The following is a 17,511-nucleotide window of genomic DNA, read 5'->3' as shown; positions in this document are numbered from 1 at the left end:
GTGCATTGTCCTGGCTTTAATACCCATGCTGTCTTCCTCTGTCGTGTTTGCAAAGGTTCCCAATGTTTTTATCCAGTAACTGTAGTCTTCCTATCTTGTCCTAAAGATGTGTGTACCAAACAAGGGTCCACAAAAGCTCATTTTTTTGTTATTGGGGTAGACTAGGAAGCAAACCAGCTTCATGAGGCACACTTCATGCTGAATGTTAAAGATACAATAAAACTCAGTTTATTCTAAAAGTCCACTTAAAATGAGCTAAACAAAAACTTACCATAAAAGTAGCATTAACGTAAGTGCGGACTGTAGGTCCAGATGATTCCAAGATATCTGGGGTCATGAGTGGAGTAGACGATAGGGCCCCACCATTTTGCAGCCAGTCATTGTCTCGTAGACTTGACATCTTAAGCCTCTTCTCTGGGTCAACAGTCAGAAGACCTGTAAATCACAGATATAATGAATTGCAGTCACTATGGACTTTGTTTGTTGTACATTAACAATACATTACAATATGCAAAAGTAATTGCATTTGGTCTCAAATAAATAGGCGTCCCTATGAATGAATGAATGGCACCCCAAAAAAGTATTAAAAAAAAAAAGTGACTTTTTTTTTTTTTTTTTAATTAATTTTATTACAATCCATACAAAGCTAGCAAGTTTATACAAAAAGAAGAATTGAGTTAAGAACAGATCGATCGTTCTAGAAACCCCCGCGATATATGAAAATCCGCGAAGTAGAAACCATATGTTTGTATGGTTATTTTTATATATTTTAAGCCCTTATAAACTCTCCCACACTGTTAACATTATTAGAGCCCTCTAGACATGAAATAACACCCTTTAGTCAAAAGTTTAAACTGTGCTCCATGACAAGACAGTGATGACAGTTCTTTCTCACAATTAAAAGAATGCAAATAGATTCAGAGAGTGAGAGAGAGCGCTCGCAAAGAAAAGCAAACAATCAAAAAATCAATACGTGTGCTTTTAAGTTTGCCGCGGCATTTTTTAGAGGAGCGTCAGTATCTTCTAAGCAAACAGCCCCTCTACTCACATCTCCTCCGTCAGGCGCAGAGAACGTCAGAGAGACAGCGAGATTAAAGCAAACCATCAAAAAAATCAATAAGTGTTCTTTTGGAAGCACCGCAATAAAGCGGCATTTCTTAGAGGTGCGTCCGTATCCACTAGGCAAACAGCTTCTGTGCAAACAGCACCTCTGCTCACAGCCCTCCGTCAGGCGCAGAGAATGTCAGAGAGGGTGAGATAGAGGCAGAGACAAGCAAACAATCAAGCTCCGCGCGGGATGCATATCTTATAGCATTGAGAAGTTTTAGTTAATATGTAATACATGATCTGATTGCGTAGCTTCTAAGCCATCCGCCAATATGTATGAAATCAACAGGGCAAACAAACTGAGGAAGTGTGTATCATAAATTAAAAGACCCATTGTCCGCAGAAATCCGCGAACCAGCGAAAAATCCGTGATATATATATTTAGATGTGCTTACATTTAAAATCTGCGAAGTCGAAGTGCGATATAGCGAGGGATTACTGTAAAGATCTCTAAGCAAGTTAATTCCAAATTTTTTCCAGATATTAAAAACTGCATGTTTGTGAAGGTTGAAAAAGGTGGTTCTCTTGCAGGGGTGCCACAGATAGAAGCTTCTCCATCTTAAAATGCTTTCTACATTGGTTCCAGATTTTAAGTGAGTGGAGCACAATTGGGTTATTAGTGTATTGCCGATAGCGTGTGTTTATTGGAGCGCAGAGCAAGGAATACAAAGAAGTACTGCAGGATTTTACTTCTATTGCAGTCCAAGCCTGTGCATGTTCTTCTATTTGTGTCCAGGTTCTTATCGCCTGTATATTTGCCGCCCAGTAATAAAACTGGAAGTTAGGTAGAGCCATGCCGCCTTCTGCCTTTTGTCTTTGTAGGGTTGCTCTTTTGATGCGTGGATGTTTTGAATTCCAAATAAATGAGGTTATTGTTGAATCTAATTGCTTAAAGAATGATTTATTAATGTATATTGGGATGTTTTGAAATAAAAAAGGAGCTTAGGAAGAATAACAGTGTTAATTCTTCCAGCTAGTGTGAGATGAAGAGTTGACCATCTATGCAAGTCTTGTTTAATTTTTTCCATGCAGACGGCGAAATTTTGTTGATATAGAGCTTTATGTTTACTTGTGATGTTTACCCCGAGGTATTTAAACTGTTCTGAAATGATAAAAGGTAGGGTATCTAATCTAATAGTATTTGCTTGAGAGTTCACTGGAAAGAGTACACTTTTATTCAGATTAATTCTGAGACCAGAGATCTTTTGAAATTCTGTGAGTGCTGCTAAGACTGCACGCACAGAATTTTCTGGGTCCGAAATATACAGTACCATATCATCTGCACATAATGAGATTTTCTCTTCCAGTCCTTCTCTGCTAATCCCTTTTATCTGATCAGTATTTCGACAATGTATTGCCAGTGGTTCAATAGCAATCGCAAACAGCAGCAGTGACAAGGGGCATCATTGTCTAGTGCCACGTTCTAGTTTAAAGTAGTCTGAGCAAATGTTATTGATGCAAACAGAAGCTTCTGAGTTAGTATACAGTAATTTAATCCATGCACAAATGTTCGGGCCAAACCCAAACTTCTCCAATATAGTAAAAAGGTTTTACTATAAGATTTAGTTGGTGAGTATATTACATTAAACAGGCGTCGAAGATTTGAAGATAAGTGTCGGCCCCTAATAAATCCAGTTTGGTCTTGTGATATTACCAAGGGGAGCACTTTCTCCATCCTTCTAGCTATGATTTTAGAGAGTATTTTAACGTCGTTATTCAGAAGTGAAATTGGTCTGTATGATGCACATTGTAATAAGTCCTTATTTTGTTTTGGAAAGACAGTGATTAATGCTTGGCGAAAGGTTTGTGGAAGAAATTGGTTATCTCTGGCTTCTGTAAATGTTGCTAATAGGAGGGGAGCTAGCTGAGCGGAGAATTTCTTGTAAAACTCTGCAGGGTAGCCATCAGGGCCTGCTGCTTTTCCACCTTGGAGTGACTTTATAGCATCTAGTAATTCTGATAATGCCAGAGGTTTATCAAGTTCCTCCACACTAAAAGCGTCTATTTGTGGTATCTGTAATGTATCCAGAAATGCATTAGATTGTATATTGTCTTCTTTAAACTCAGTAGTATATAGGGATTTATAGTAGTCTCTGAAAGTGTGCATTATATTTTTGTGTTCGATGATTTTATCTCCGTTCGTGTTAGTGATTACCGAGATTGCGCTGCGTACTTCTTGCTTGTGAATTTGTTGAGCTAAAAGCTTATTAGCCTTCTCTCCATGTTCATAGGAATGATGTCTGGATTTGTAAATTAGTTGTTCAGTTTCTTTAGTTGTCAAGAGGTTTAATTCTGAATGTAGAGCCTGCCTCCTCCTATGTAGAGTCTCGCTTGGTAGTCTGGCATGTTCTTCATCTATTTTAGTAATTTCGCTTTTTATCTCTGCTACTTTCTTCGCTTCAGATTTATTTCTGTGGGAAAGATATGAGATAATCTGTCCTCTTAAGAAGGCCTTAAGAGTTTCCCAGAGTATTCCTGCAGAGATCTCAGGGGATGTATTTGTCTCTAGAAAGAATTTGATTTGTTTGGATATAAATTCAGTACAATTCTCGTCAGCTAATAGAAGCGGGTTGAGGCGCCATCTGCGGGGTGAGTGTATGGGGCTTAGTAATTTCAGCTCATAGGTGCATGGTCTGAAATAACAATAGCATCGTATTTACAAGATTTAATCTTAGGCAAGAAGTTATTGTCTATAAAGAAGTAATCAATCCTTGAGTAGCAATGATGTACTGGTGAGTAGAAAGAATATGTTCTTGAATTTGGGTTTAAAAACCTCCAGGGATCTGATAAGTTGTGATCAGTTATAAACTTTGTAATTATCTTTGCAGTGTTAGTTGCCTTCCCCCTGTGGAGGAAGTCCTATCTAAAAGTGGATTTAAACACAATTAAAGTCCCCAGCCATTATAACTTTATGAGTGTTCAGATTGGGAATGGATGCAAATAAATTTTGTATAAATTCCTTATCATCAACATTAGGTGCATAAACATTTATCAAAATCATTTTACAGTTAGATAAGTCTCCCATGACCATTACATATCTCCCTTCAGGATCCAATACTACATCTGATGCTACAAATGGTACTGTTCTATGTATGAGAATTCCCACCTCTAGTTTTCTTCGTAAAACTAGAATGGAACATTGACCAGTCCAGTCTTTTGCAGCCGGAACTGATCCTTGCTTAGTAAGTGGGTTTCCTGTAAAAATACTATTTTAGCATTTAGACCTGTTAGGTGAGAAAGTACTTTCTTTCTCTTTAATTCGTGATTCAGGCCTTTAACATTCCAGCTTATGAAGTTAACTGTCCCATCATGGAGACACTGATTCTGAGTTTTTGATGTCATTTTATAGTCTTAACTGGAAGTGAGATAGTTTAGGTCTTAATTTCCTATTTCCCCAAGAGTTGTTGCCATGCAGCTTATTATTACGTTGATAGTTATAATTATAAAGATTGAGATGATAGATTAGGTATAGATCAAGCCTGCTCTCTTTCTCTCCCCCCTTAACCCCCACCGTCCCTTTTTGCCTTCCCAAGTGAGGCTAAAACCCACTTCACGCAGTCCCAGTCCTCTGACATACCCAGAGACAGAGCACGTCCAAAGCAAAACAAACCCTAATGCAGTGGCGCTTTAGGGTTAAAAGATAGAGATATCTGTTACCAATATAGTCTTTAAAAGAAAAAAAAGAAAAAAAAAAAAGAATTTTGCACTTAAAATATATATATAGTCTTCAGCAATTTTAGTGCATTAAGATGATACACCCAGATAATAAACCCAGGTGATGGTGTTAAAGATATGTCCAAAATAAGCATAACAAGTCTTAATGCAGTAATAGCAATAACAGTAAACCAAGGGTATGATATTGAACAGTCTCGTTTAGGGTAGAGATGAGATAATTAGCAAAGAAAAAGAGAGAAAAAAAAAGGAGGAAAAAGTAATTAGGCACAATAAAACATAAACAGATATATATATATATAGCAGAATACCCGCGCTTCGCAGCGGAGAAGTAGTGTGTTAAAGAAGGTACGAAAAAGAAAAGGAAAAATTTGAAAAACAACGTAACTTGATTGTTAATGTAATTGTTTTGTCATTGATATGAGTGTTGTTCTCATATCTATCTATCTATCTATCTATCTATATATATATATATATATATCTATCTATATATATATATATATATATATATATATATATATATATATATATATATATATATATACCCGCTTATACTAGCAGCGGAGAAGTAGTGTGTTAAAGAAGGAAAGAGAAAGAAAAGGAAACATTTTGAAAATAACGTAACATGATTGTCAATGTAATTGTTTTGTCACTGTTATGAGTGTCGCTGTGATATATATATATATATATATATATATATATATATATATATACAAAATACCAGCTTCAGCGATGTCATGTGTTAAAGAAGTTATGAAAAGAAAAGGAAACATTTTAAAAATAATGTAACATGATTGTCAAAGTAATTGTTTTGTGTATTTGGCGGCAGCGCCACAAAGTTTTTTCGCCTAGCTGCATCAGAAAATGTACCACAACGCCTGACACGCCTCCTTTTTAGTGTTTTCTCACAGCTTGGATTGCTGCTGTCATATATATACACACACACAACACACACACACACACACACACACACATACATATATATACACATACATATCTTCATATCTACATATCTATATACATATCTACATATACACATATATATATATATATATATACATACCTATCTACATCATATATACATATATACATACATACACACACACAAATTATATATATGTGTGTATGTATGTATGTGTGTGTGTGTGTGTATATATATATATATATATATATATATATATATATATATATATATATATATATATATATACATACATACATATATACACATACATATACTTGTGTGTATGTTTGTATGTGTCTATATGTGTGTGTATAGCTTTGGTCACTGAGTGCAAGGGAAAAATAATAAAATATAGTCTATAAGTTATTAAACAGTAAAACATTAACGCTTTAAGAAGTACAGGTACATTGAGCACTACTGGAGTGGTTTCAGGTAAACTACATTTTAAAGACTGTGTAACACAACAGGTAAGTAACTAACAGCAGTTAAAATGTATATGGATCATCTCTCGGTAGTAGATCCCTTTTGAAAGGCGCTACACGACGGCTGTGGTATAGAAATTACATTTTCTATGTGAACGCTCAAATTTGTGCCTCTGGTAATGTGCCTTACCGCATTTAAAGAAAATTAGTTTTGTGTCCTCTGCAGTGTTAAGAGAGAAAGGCTTTGGTTTGGGATAAAAGGAAAATAGGTGTAAAGAAAGGAAAGTTGCCTTTTTCTTTTATATAGTATAGAGAGATGTGTTCGCTGACGCTATGATCGCCTTTTGGGACAGTCGCGTGGGTCTTGTGTAGACTGGTGAGACGCCCTGCCATTAATCAGCTGTGATGGCACTGTCAGTCCTCCACTCGTGCGTGTCTTCATAATCCGAGGTGAGGACCTCATAATCGTATACGCAAAAGAAAGTGTGAATCGCCTTAATATTATTTTTCCGTGGTGTAGAAAAGGGGTCCCGTGTTTGCACTTGTCTGGGCTATAGCGCAGGGGAGGATGAAAAATTAAAAGTGCTCACTTTGACTTAAGGCAGAAGCGCAGTCAGCGCCTCAAAGGCCGGCACAGCTATGCAGCGCAGCTGGCTGCTCGACTTTTGCTGGGCAGGAGACCACAGTTTTGCAGACACGCTCATGATATCAAAAGTCTCAGCCTTTTGGAGGTCATTCATATATTATATATATAGCAAAATCCCCGCCTCGCAGCGGAGAAGTAGTGTGTTAAAGAAGTAATGAAAAGAAAAGGAAACATTTTAATAATAACGTAACATGATTGACATTGTCATGAGTGTTGCTGTCATATATATGCCTGCCTAAATAAGTCACCCTCGCTTTGCTCTTACTTTATTTACCGCTCATTTAATCATGGCTATTGGCGGAAAAATTATAAAATGGAAGGAGGATGGCTTTACCAAAACAATTATTGATGGCTTAATCGATTATTCATAAAGCTTGAATTGGTGATGTTTTTCTGTGTTAACCTCATATTTTTTCAGACTTCTTCTCAAACTAAGGTGGTGCGAGGGTAAAATGAATCGGGATGCGCTGATCAATGTAATCGGTGTACAGTACCAGGAAATCATGCATTGACAAAAGCTCCCTTTGCTTGTAATGCAAAGTGTGATTAAATGCATTATTTTTAACGCTATGGAGCACATGCATCAAGCTTCTCAGCTGTGCTTGTGCTAAGAAAAGGAAAGATTTTAAAAATAACGTAACACGATTGTCAATGTGACCTTTTGTAAGTAGTGCCTGGAGGATTCAGTGTGGAGAAACTCTAGAGACAGCGTGTGTATTAACTTGTGGATTTTTCTGTGAGTATTTGGTGGCAGTCTGACAAAGTTGCTTCGAAGACGGCATTAGCGCTGAGCTCAGCTCAGACCGAAATTAGATGAATGGGAGGGAGATGATGACGTGACTCCCCACCCGCCTTTAACTGTCAATCCCCACAAACACAGTCTCTCGAATTTGCATAAGCACACCCCTTCACCTACAATTTTAACTTAGTTACAAAGTGATCAAAACTCTCGCTTATATCCCGCGCCCTCTCATTAAACTTGTATCCCGTGATTACCTGTGGGCATGTGAAACGCCAGCGTAGCCTGTCTATGAACTTAATTTAAAGTTTAGGTTTACACCTTGCTTTCTTTCCGAGGCAGCAACACTCATGAATATGGTAGTATATGTCACTCGCTCGCTTCTTATTGTTTTTCGCTGCCTTCTCAATTATATAATGCATGTTTTCTTAAGCGCTTTTGGAGGTCTTCCTGGTTTTCTACGCACTGCGCTGACAATCAGTTCACGGATTACGGGAGGCGGATGATGTCACACGAAACTCCGCCTTTCCAGCTCAACTCCATTACAGTTAATGGAGAAAAATACCTTCCAGTTATGACCATTAGGCGTAGAATTTCGAAATGAAACCTGCCCAACTTTTGTAAGTAAGCTGTAAGGAATGAGCCTGCCAAATTTCAGCCTTCTACCTACACGGAAGTTGGAGAATTAGTGATGAGTGAGTGAGTGAGTGAGTGAGGGCTTTGCCTTTTATTAGTATATATATATATATATATATATATATATATATATATATATATATATATATATGAGAATATATGCTGATAAGAAACCCATATTTTAAAACGAATAGATCAGACAGTAGATTATTAATCCCAGCTTTATCAATTTTCTTTTACCGCCATGACTCACTATTATGTATCAGAATAGTACAGGGATCAGCTTTCTTAATTTATTTTCTGCTTCTTCCTTGCTAGCGAAGACATAGAAATGACCTTGCCATTCCACTTTCAGTTTTGCCGGATACAGGAGGCTGTATTTGACACTGGCTTGCCGTAGCTGCTGTGTAATATTATAGAAAGCTGCGTGTTTAATAGCTGTTGCTGGAGAGAAGTCAGGGAAGATACGAATGTGGTTATTTTCATATATAATATCTTCCTTGTTTCTGAGGAGTGCCATCACCTCTAGCTTAAATGATAATCGTTCAAAACGAACTATAAAAGATCTTGGTCGGGAAAAAAAAAAAAAAAAAAAGTGACATTTTTTAATAAAATTCAATGCTTTTCATTAAGCCTCCAAGAACTGTATTGCTGCCTTATGCCAATTTCCTGTTTCTCTAGAATACAAATATGGAGGACACACAGATGTGAAATCCCTTTGTTATCCGTCACCATGTGTAAAACTAAAGAAAGTTTCAGTTGAAAAGAAACATGACTATTAAACAACACAGATCAGGTAGTAGTAGATATAAAAAAAAACACATAAACAGTTAAAAATATCACTAAGCATCGTCAAGGCAATAATCAAGAAATTTCAGAAGTCTAAAAATAGATGGGAAGTGAGGCAAAGAAGAATCTAAGGATCAAAGTTTCAGAAAAGCACAGTTTAGTAGAATCTTGGGCTTATCAAGTTTCAGAATCAACTGTTATATTCATCTTTTACCAGAGTTACAATAATGCCTGTTATATTAAATAAATTGCATTAACCTGGTGCAATCCTTTTCCTTTAGTGCAAATCAATGTATATATAAAAAGAATATGAGATTATGTGATGAACAGGATTCTGTCACTGGAAAAAATCTTAGTACTCTTACAAATGAAAGGAGTACAGTAAAAAAAACTGTTAGATATCACCTCCAATGTAAACAATGTCTTTGAAAGTGTTCTTTCTATGAAAGAAGCCCCGACTGAGTACAACTCACACACAGCAGTGCCTGACCTTTGCCTAGTACCATTGCAACTCCAACTGGAATCATGTGATGTGGTCAGATTAGACCAAAACTAAATTCTTAGCCATGTGCAGCATCAAAGAGGACTACATATGAGGAAAAGTACCTGAAACCCTACAGTAAAATATGGTGGTGGATCACTGAGGCTCTGGTCCTGTTTTGCTGCCAGTGGTCAAGGTACTCTTAACATCAATGCCATAATGAATTCCATTCAAGTACTAGGATATTTTAGTATAAAACCCTGCCTGGCCCTGATGCTAAATATACATCAAAGTCAACACAAAAATAGCTGCATACTTGAATCCTGCTGAAAACTTGTGATCTGAATTAAAGAGGCCTACATGCACAAACCGAAGACTATCAAGGATCTTGGTAATGTTTTGCATAGGGCAGCGGTGGTCCAAGATCCCGCCAAGAATGTGCTCCAACCCCATCACCTTTTTTTTTTGTTCGTTTTACAGGAAGCAGCTCAGCACTGTTTTCCTTTCCAGAAGCATCACCAAATATTAACTGAAGGGGTGCCAATAATTGTTGAAATAAATTGTACTGCTCAAGAAAATAATTTGTTTTTGAAAAATTGTTGCATTAAAATTAAAATATGCTTATTTTAGGCATTCATTTTTTTTCTGAGTTTCATAAGGTATAACAATAATTGTTAAGTTAACTGTTAATTTAGAATTTATTCAAAAAGTGAAATAAACAAGTAGAGATGAAAATATCTGGTTCAAAACCTGGGTTAGATTAAATGTTTGTAATGACTTTATTAGCAAGATTGCATCTAAACATGGAGGGGTTCAATAGTCCGCTGTGAAGCCCTGACTGCAATGAAGCAATGGAGTATGGGGAGGGGCATGGTCCCCTATGAAGCCTTGATCACGTTGAAGCAATAAGTGGGGAAGGGGTGTTCCCATGAAGTCCTGATCACATCAAAGACACGAATGAATGTTTTCCACGTATTTCCTATGAAGTGTAAATTGGACATAAGCTGCTGTGTGTTGGACAAAAAGGGATTAAGAGGAAAGCTCATGTTTACTTCCAGTACTGAAAATCCCCAAATGCTAGTAACATACCATTTTCTGGGGGTGGTTTCAGTGCTTTTTCAGTGCCTGTGTAACCCTAGACCCTGATCATTTGACTTCAGTCTGCCTATGCTCTAAATGTTAAAAAGGGTAATTAAATAATTGTTTTCCTTAGATAAAGGCATCTGCCTAATAATAATAAAAAGTCAAATGCAATCCAGACCCAATAAGAGAGAGTCATTTCATAGTCCGTCTTGCTGCTACAAGGACTCAGATTTATTTATTATTTATCTTCTACCTCTTGGCCATATCTTTAGGAAATTTGATATTCATTATCACTGTTATGCTGATGACACCCAGCGCTATCTGTCTAAGCCTGATTCCACTCTTCTACCTTCTTCACTCTCTGACTGTCTGCAGGAAGTTAAATCACGGCTGTCTGTTAATTTTCTTAAATAGTGATAGAGGTTCTTGATGCACAAACCAGTGTGTTTCTTCGTGCCGGTCCCAAGCCCGGATAAATGGGGAGGGTTATGTCAGGAAGGGCATCCGGTGTAAAATTTTGCCAAATCAATATGCAGACAACAATACAAATTTCCATACCAGATCGGTCAAGCCACAGGTTAACAACGACCACCACCAGTACTGTTAGCCAACAGGGTGCTGGTGGAAATTGGGCTACTGTTGGCCGAAGAAGAAGAAGGAGAAGAAGAGGGGGGAGACGTGTCCGGAGGAGAGGAGGAAAGTAAAGAGAGTGGGACTGAGGGTAGGAACTTTGAATGTTGGCAGTATGACTGGTAAGGTGAGAGAGTTAGCAGATATGATGGAGAGTAGGAAGGTTGATATATTGTGTGTTCAAGAGACTAAATGGAAGGGGAGTAAGGCCAGGTGTATTGGGGGTGGATTCAAATTGTTCTATCATGGTGTGGATGGGAACAGAAATGGGGTAGGAGTTATTCTGAAGGACCAGTATGTCAAGAGTGTTTTGGAGGTGAAAACAGTTTCAGACAGAGTAATGATTATGAAGCTGGAAATTGGAGGTGATGATGATGAATGTTGTTAGTGCATATGCACTGCAAGTTGGGTGTGCAATGGATGAGAAAGAAGATTTTTGGAGTGAGTTGGATGAAGTGATGAACAGTGTACCCAAGGGACAGAAAGTGGTGATTGGAGCGGATTTCAATGGGCATGTTGGCGAAGGGAACAGTGGAGGCAAGGAAGTGATGGGTAGGTATGGTGTCAAGGAGAGGAATGAAGAAGGTCACGGGATAGTGGATTTTGCCAAAAGGATGGACATGGCTGTGGTGAATACGTATTTTAAGAAGGGGGAGGAGCATAGGGTTACTTACAAGAGTAGAGGAAGATGCAGACAGGTGGATTACATCCTATGCAGAAGAGTTGATCTGAAGGAGATTGAACACTGCAAAGGGGTGGCAGGGGAAAGTTTAGTTAAGCAGCATAGGATGGTGGTCTGTAGGATGACATTGGAGATCAAGAAGATGAAGAGAGTCAGGGCAGAGACAAGGATCAAATGGTGGAAGTTGAAAAAGGAAGACTGCAAGGTTGAGTTTAGGGAGAAGGTGAGACAGGCACAGGGTGGCAGTGAAGAGTTACCAGACAGCTGGGAAACTACAGCAGATGTAGTAAGGGTGACAGCAAGAAGGGTGCTTGGCGTGACATCTGGAGAGAGGAAGGAAGAAAAGGAAACCTGGTGGTGGAATGAAGAAATACAGGAGAGTATACAGAGGAAGAGGATGCCAAAGAAGAAGTGGGATAGTCAGAGAGATGAGAAAGTAGACAAGAGTACAAGGAGATAAGGTGCAATATGAAGAGGTGGCAAAGGCTAAAGAAAAGGCGTATGATGAGTTGTATGAGAGGCTGGACACTAAGCAGGGAGAAAAGGACCTGTACTGATTGGCTAGACAGAGGGACAGAGCTGGGAAAAATGTGCAGCAGGTTAAGGTGATAAAAATTTACTCTCTTCCAACCTTTAAATCTCATCTTAAAACACATCTTTTTAAGCTGGCTTATTCTGTCTGAAAATTGAGTTGATAAATTTAAAGCCAATTTTATTAATTGTACATTGTGAATGCTGTTATTAATGTGTTCTGTAAGGTGTCCTTGTGTGCCTTGAAAGGCGCCTATAAATAAAATAAATTATTTTTATTTGAATCCAATGTAGTAATGTTCCTATAACATGGGAAACAAACTAGCCATCTTCATGCTGAGAAAATCAGCAAGAAGAATAAATGAATGACAGATAAAGGTAGACTAACGCTAAACTAATACAATGCGTGCAGAAACAACCCAGTAGAAATTGTGAAAGAGTTTGCTACTCATATAAAAATCACATACCCATTGTTATATCCTGCATGAACACTTTATGCTCTCTATAAAGAGGAACAACATAGGTTTACTATATGAAATGCATTAACAAACAAAGGTGTCATAACTCACCTACATGGCACCTGGAAAGCTTAGTGCACAAGTAGCCAAAAAGGACTGTCCCTACATGGATCTCCAAGAGCATGTAAATACTGTGCTTACAAAAAGTAGTGTGATGCCTATTGTCACTATGAGTTACAGAAATAGTGATTGTGATTTAAGTTTTTGTTGGGGGCTCAACAATCTCCAATGCACTGGCACAAAAAGGACCTTAATAAAAGAGTGGCAAGGAAGAAGTCTGGGCTGAAATAGCAGAAAAAAAAATATCCTTGCCTGTAGAGGATTTGCAAAGAGTCATTGTGAAGACAATGCAAAGATGTGGCAGAAAGTCCTGCTGTCTGATCGGAATAAAGTGGAAGGATTTGGCTTCAACACTAAGCAGTTTGTGTGGAGTGAATCTTACACTGCACATCAGCCAGGTAGGACCATCCCACTGTAAAATGTTTTTGCAGCAGCAGTGGCAATGTGGTTAACACTGATAAGAAGATGAATACTACACAACACAGACAGGTGGAGGAAAAGAACCTGCTTCGTTCTGCCAGAAAGCTTAAAGTGGGGAGGAAGTTTTTCTCTGAACAGTTACCCAAGCATACTGTCAGAGCACCAATGGAGTCGGCTTAAAATGAAAAAAACTCCTGACCTTAACCCCAATGAACATCTGTGGTGAATATCACTGTCCACTGCTGCATCCAACTAACCAGGCAGAGCTTGAGCAATTTTACAAAGAGTAAATTAATTCAGACTTCTGCATAATTACTTACAAACTGTTGACATTTCAGTTTTTGGAATTAAATTTCTTTCTTTTAAATTCGCAGTCAAACTTAGAAAAATCTCATCATTATGTGAAAAAGTTTAAATCTTAAGGAGAGCACACTTGCTTTGGGCAGGCCCTGCAACTTGTGCTAACGTGGCTGATCTCCAAATGAATGACTCATGCAAATCTGTGGATGCAGTCCAGCAATATCTGTGTCAACAAAAGATTGTCCCCCGCCCCCCCCCCAAAAAAAATATTATGTTACACTGTGTAAGTGAAGCTAGGTTTAAATCGTAAGAAAAGTAAGTTTAGGTAGGGTTCCTTCCATTTACATGACTCTTGTAATATAATTTCACCCACCTACCACACTTTAATTTTATTTTCAAGAAAAGACAATGACAGAATAAACAAAACATATACAGTGGATAAATAATAATGAAATATACAACAAGCAGAAAGTCTATAGACATGCATTTGTATTGCAGATCTAAAGTCTGACAGTTGAGAAGTGAAAATGATACAGTGTTCATACTAATTTTCTAAAGGTATATAAACCTGGCTTTTTATTGTAGACTTTAAATGTATCTACAGTGCATCCGGAAAGTATTCACAGCGCATCACTTTTTCCACATTTTGTTATGTTACAGCCTTATTCCAAAATATAATAAATTCCTTTTTTTCCTCAGAATTGTACACACAACACCCCATAATGACAATGTGAAAAAAGTTTACTTGAGGTTTTTGCATATTTATTAAAAATAAAAAAACTGAGAAATCACATGTACATAAGTATTCATAGCCTTTGCTCAATACTTTGTCGATGCACCTTTGGCAGCAATTACAGCCTCAAGTCTTTTTGAATATGATGCCACAAGCTTGGCACACCTATCCTTGGCCAGTTTCGCCCATTCCTCTTTGCAGTACCTCTCAAGCTCCATCAAGTTGGATAGGAAGCGTCGGTGCACAGCCATTTTAAGATCTCTCCAGAGATGTTCAATCAGATTCAAGTCTGGGCTCTGGCTGGGCCACTCAAGGACATTCACCGAGTTGTCCTGAAGCCACTCTTTTGATATCTTGGCTGTGTGCTTAGGGTCGTTGTCCTGCTGAAAAAAGAAACCGTTGCCCCAGTCTGAGGTCAAGAGCACTCTGGAGCAGGTTTTCATCCAGGATGTCTCTGTAAATTGCTGCAGTCATCTTTCCCTTTATCCTGACTAATCTCCCAGTTCCTGCCTCTGAAAAACATTCCCACAGCATGATGCTGCCATCACCATGCTTCACTGTAGGGATTGTATTGGCCTGGTGATGAGCGGTGCCTGGTTTCCTCCAAACGTGACGCCTGGCATTCACACCAAAGAGTTCAATCTTTGTCTCATCAGACCAAAGAATTTTCTTTCTCATGGTCTAAGAGTCCTTCAGGTGCCTTTTGGCAAACTCCAGGCGGGCTGCCACGTGCCTTTTACTAAGGAGTGGCTTCCATCTGGCCACTCTACCATACAGGCCTGATTGGTGGATTGCTACAGAGATGGTTGTCCTTCTGGAAGGTTCTCCTCTCTCCACAGAGGACCTCTGGAGCTCTGACAAAGTGACCATCAGGTTCTTGGTTACCTCCCTGACTAAGTCCCTCCTCTCCCGATCGCTCAGTTTAGATGGCCAGCCAGCTCTAGGAAGAGTCCTGGTGGTTTCCAACTTCTTCCACTTACGGATAATGGAGGCCACTGTGCTCATTGGGACCTTCAAACCAGCAGAAATTTTTCTGTAACCTTCCCCAGATTTCTGCCTCGAGACAATTCCTTTGATTTCATGCTTGGTTTGTGCTCTGACATGAACTGTCAACTGTGGGATCTTATATAGACAGATGTGTGCCTTTCAAAATCATGTCCAGTCAACTGAATTTACCACAGGTGGACTCCAACTAAGCTGCAGAAACATCTCAAGGATGATCTGGGGAAACAGGATGCACCTGAGCTCAATCTTGAGCTTCATGGCAAAGGTTGTGAATACTTATGTACATGTGATTTCCAAGTATTTTTATTTTTAATAAATTTGCAAAAATCTCAAGTAAACTTTTCTGATGTTGTCATTATGGGGTATTGTGTGTAGAATTCTGAGGAAGAAAATGAATTTAATCCATTTTGGAATAAGACTGTAACAACAAAATGTGGAAAAAATGATGCACTGTGAATACTTTCTGGATGCACTGTAGACGCATTTCCACATACATTTGGTAGATCAAGGACTTATAACTGTAACTAAGTTGCAATTGCAAAATTCAAGGGAACCCTACTAATATCTAAAATAGGGGGTACTGCACATAAGTAGACAATTAATAATTTTAAACTGCTTACATTAAAACAAACTACAGTGATGTATGTTGCCCATTAGTTGGGTCACATACCTCTGATATTGATTTTAAATCATTCCTTGTCAGCAGTTACAATTATCATCTAAAAATATATACTAAAGTAAAGTTTTGCTGGCTTTCTCTAAAAACGTTAGGGGAATTTTGTGCACCTTTGCCTTGAACAATGAAGACATACAATTAATGAAAAGAGATTTTCAGTACCTTCCATTTGACACTGAATAATGCACTACATTCTAAAACAATTATCAGCTTCATAGAATATTAATATAAAAAAATGTATACAGTCACAAAATCGTTTCTCATTTTTGACATCTTAGGATTCAAATTTAAAACACCTTAGTTTTTTTTTTTCTTTCAGTAATCTACAATGCTTTGCACACCATATCAAATCAAATTGAATATGTCAAACTTATAACAATTTAAACAAAATGCAAAGTGGAAGTCAGACTGTAAAATGTATTAATTTCTTTTTATTTAAGCCTGAAAATACGCAGGTAGAATACACTACTTTAAAAAGTCAATTTACCTGTGTGAATAATTTGTAGAATACCACGTTTTACATTAATCTTCATGAATAAAAACCCTCACTCTGTGTATAGTCCCACAGTACCATTAAGCATCAAAAGAAAGTCTCAAAACAAAGATAAAAAGAACATTCTAACCAAGTCTGAGATGTTACAATAGAGAAACTCAAAGGTACAAAACCATCTCAAATGCTTTAAGTATCCCCTGCCACTTAGTACAGATCATAACATAAAAGAGGAACCAAAAAAAAAAATCTGTCTTTTTTATGCACCAAGGACATTGTTTTAGGAGGCTACTGTAACACTAACTGTGATTCAGAATGAGTTAATAGTAACTAGTTGCTGTAATTAAAGATGAGGTGCATGGATCGACAATCTCAAAAGCATTCCACGAGATGCATGACCTACAGGATACTGGGGGTATCTGGCTGAACGTCTTCTGACCTGATGAGATTAAAGTGGAACTGTCTGGCCTGAACACTAAGAATTGTGGGTGAAGCAAGCACAAGTGCTGATCAGTTCACCTTATTCCCATTTAAAAGGATGCTGGTAGTATCATCCTGTGAGGATTTTTTTTTAACTGGTATCAACAATCTAGACAAGGCTGGTCAAAAGATGAACAGAGTACAATCCTGAGAAATACCGCATGAAAACGTGGCCCCTTGGGGAAAAAAACAATCTTAATTCTATTAAAAAATACCTTAAAGTTATTCTTCATCATCATTTTCCAAGTTCTCCAAAGTTGACACAATTATGGTTATTTTGCAATGTGCTACTTCACAGTGTGTTGTCTTTTCAGTTATTACAAGGTCTTACAGCTGGTTAAAAAAAGTACTGATCCAGAGGCAAAAATATTATAAATTTGGGAACTTTTAGGGTTTTACATTTGCCCTATTTTTGGCAATGGCTCTGTGGACCAGAATGCATGCATC

At 37.9% G+C, this 17,511-nt stretch overlaps 1 protein-coding gene across 2 annotated transcripts in view; it reads right to left on the bottom strand.

Moving 5' to 3' along the window:
* Positions 1–17,511, bottom strand: part of rps6ka4 (ribosomal protein S6 kinase, polypeptide 4) — a 135,026-nt gene that overhangs the window by 12,513 nt on the left and 105,002 nt on the right. For both annotated transcript variants that reach the window (XR_005635592.1, XM_039769370.1), the window contains exon 16: positions 272–435. Coding sequence is in view for 1 of the 2 variants with exons in the window: in XM_039769370.1 (XP_039625304.1) it covers positions 272–435 (164 nt within the window). In the remaining variant the exon portion in view is untranslated. The remainder of the gene's footprint in view (positions 1–271; positions 436–17,511) is intronic.

This window comes from Polypterus senegalus, chromosome 11, assembly GCF_016835505.1.
Source record: "Polypterus senegalus isolate Bchr_013 chromosome 11, ASM1683550v1, whole genome shotgun sequence".
Taxonomy (NCBI): domain Eukaryota; kingdom Metazoa; phylum Chordata; class Cladistia; order Polypteriformes; family Polypteridae; genus Polypterus; species Polypterus senegalus.
Note: the sequence above shows the minus strand (reverse complement) of the source record. Positions and strands in the feature narration are given on the sequence as shown.